The 2,837-nt window shown below is 35.6% G+C and overlaps 1 protein-coding gene across 1 annotated transcript in view; it reads right to left on the reverse strand.

Annotated features, from left to right (window-relative positions):
- Nucleotides 1-2,837, reverse strand: part of LOC107728958 (C-1-tetrahydrofolate synthase, cytoplasmic-like) — a 47,734-nt gene that overhangs the window by 26,007 nt on the left and 18,890 nt on the right. The window contains exons 4-6 of the mRNA XM_016539294.1: nt 1,489-1,542; nt 1,240-1,376; nt 993-1,093 (exon numbers count right to left, since the gene is read on the reverse strand). Coding sequence (XP_016394780.1) covers nt 993-1,093; nt 1,240-1,376; nt 1,489-1,542 — 292 coding nt within the window. The remainder of the gene's footprint in view (nt 1-992; nt 1,094-1,239; nt 1,377-1,488; nt 1,543-2,837) is intronic.

Below are 2,837 nucleotides of genomic sequence, written 5' to 3' on the forward strand. Positions count from 1 at the left end.
AACTCGCTCGTCCCGCATTAACCCTATAACTGCCAGTGCAGCAAAATAAACAGCAATTTCACAATGATAATAAAGTCTGTGCGCTACACTACATTCTTTATTATTAAACGAAGTAATTAGAACAACGTCAGTCTACATTAATCAACACATTCTTAGGAAATAGTGGGTTCACATCGAATTATCAGAACTACTTCAGTAAGATCGTGCTTTACCTTGAAACCTAAAGCTGCACTAGGTGTACATCACATATTAGCACAAAAAACTTGATATTTTGATCACTCAATTGAAAATGTACACATAACGTATCAATCGTACTTACAGGTTGTGCTTCGGAGAGCTTGTTAGTACAAATTAAGAAGATAGAAGTCAACGAAGATAAAAGCCAAGATTAGAGAAGCAGTCCTTGGTAAAATGACATGCACACAACAAAAGGTTTGAATTGTATTTCTGTGGTATCCTTGAACACAGCGTCTTTTCAACATGATGTAAACACACTAACTAGTGGAAGTGTTTGTGGGCAGGTCAGACTCTGCTCGTATTTTGCAGGCAGGCGGCTATTATGCAAATGTGTTACCCAGTGACGTATACCGGTAACAGGCAGAAAATATGACGACTCGTTAAGGCGATTCAGAATCGACTCTCTCTTTTGAGAGACGATATCTTTATTTATCATGCACATTAACAACTTTGCAGATTGTTTTCATTTAAGGACCTGCTATTTAAACACATATTAATGCCTTATTCTGCATGACCATATTTTAGATCCCTTAATTCTACCCCATACCCAAACTTAACTACCTTACTAACTATTAATAGCAAACTAAAATTAGTAGCAAACTAGGAGTTTGAGGCAAAAGTTCAAGATCCACTCATGCACATTTCACACATCTCAGCAAATAAATGAATTATTTAGCATACATAATAAATTTGATAAATTTTTTTAATCAATTGACAGCCCTACCCTGACTGAATTCTTGAGGTGTTTGTCTCACCTGTTTGTTTGATGAGCTCCATACATCCATTAGGAGTACATGGGATAAAACAGTCTCCAAGATCACCACGTGCCAGTTTCCCTGCATTTATACACGTCAATCTGAAGCAAGCAAAGAAACAGACTTTCTTTAATAATTTAAACAGGTTTCATTATTGAATGGAGCACAAAACAATCTGTTGAAAGTAATGTTAAATCAGAATAACAATTTAATGGCATGTTGTTCAAGAGTGAATTATTTTCTGTACCCATCCACATCTTTCTCTGGAGCCACGCTGTTGATAATCCTTTCTGTATTAATAGTGTGGACGGAGTCAAGGGGCAGCTGGACTATGAGCCCATGAATTTTGGAGTCCTCATTGACTTCCATTACACGGCGCATAACCTTCAGAATATGTATCAGTTAATTATAAATAGCAAAATCTGAAACAGCTGTTAATAGCAAACATAAAACATGGATTAATGGTTAATGACTCCTTCAAGTGAAGCTGTCCTACCTCATTTTCAGTTGCAGTCCGTGGAAGCTTCACATGTACAGCACTGATCCCGATCTAAAAATCAAGACGGTAATAGTCATTAAAGGGCTCATAAGATGCATTTTTTATTATTTTGTAATATTCCTTGAGGACAAATTGCATTTATTCATTTTTATTCGTCGGTTACTCCAATGTCCAGAAACATACAGATACAGTCTCAAACATACATTAGGGGGAAAAGGGGAAGAAATAAATATTTAAAAAAAAAATTAAAATACATTTTAATCATAACAGGCAGGAAAGTAATTATACCCTATATATCACTGCTATGCTGATGACACTCAACTCTACCGCTCATTCCATCCTGATGATCCGACGATAGCTGCTCGCATCTCAGCATGTCTAACAGAGCTGAGTCCTTAAGCATCTTCAAGAAACGACTAAAAACACATCTGTTCCACCTTTATCTGACCCTCTAACTCTAGCACTTTCTATTCTATTTTAATTCTACTTTATCTATATTTATCATCTTTTTTTATTAAAAACAAAAAACAAACAAACAAACAAACACTAGAATCCGTGTATCATTTGATCATTAATTTTTTGATTTAATATTGAAAGTAGAAAAATGAGAAAACGGCTCCTTTTTCGTTTTTTTTCCAAAAAACGAAAAACGAGAATTCAGCTTAAATTTTCGTTTTTTAAACAAACAGGCTAATGAATAGCTCGACACAATTCATACCGGGGCAGAGTCTAGACAGGGCTTTCTTCTGTGTAGATATAAATTCTATTCTTTGCATCAGCTGGGCATGGCAGGGTATGATATGACATCTGTCATAGCCTACTCTGTTCACCCAGTAAGTCTGTTTGTTTAATTAATTAATTAATTAATTTTAAGGTGAGTAGTCACTCTAGTTCAGACAGTTCCAATAAATTGCGATGGGTTAAATAAACTCAATAAGCAGACAGACGCGACTACAGTCAAGTGCAGACAAGCGCAGAAGTGCACAGGAAATAAGCAGCAGTCATATTTAATGCAGTTTAAATTAATATTGAGTACTGATTGGTTCACTTGGATTTTTTCCCCATCGAGAGGAAATAACTTAATACTCTGTAATCTATAGTCGTATGGTAAAATGTATATTTTTATTCGTGTAACGTTACGTTCAAAATAACTACAAAATGCCTTTGAAAAATAAACAGAACAACAGAATGCGCTGCTTTAGCGCGTCTCGGTCTCCTTGAGCATCTTTCTGGTGCATGCCACAAACATGAACCACAGCGAATACTTGTCTTTTAAAAGGCTTCATTTAGATTATTTGACGTTAAATGCATCATATAAGTCACTTTGGAATAAATCACAGTAGGCC

This window comes from Sinocyclocheilus rhinocerous, unplaced genomic scaffold, assembly GCF_001515625.1.
Source record: "Sinocyclocheilus rhinocerous isolate Xijiao unplaced genomic scaffold, SAMN03320098_v1.1 scaffold2743, whole genome shotgun sequence".
Taxonomy (NCBI): domain Eukaryota; kingdom Metazoa; phylum Chordata; class Actinopteri; order Cypriniformes; family Cyprinidae; genus Sinocyclocheilus; species Sinocyclocheilus rhinocerous.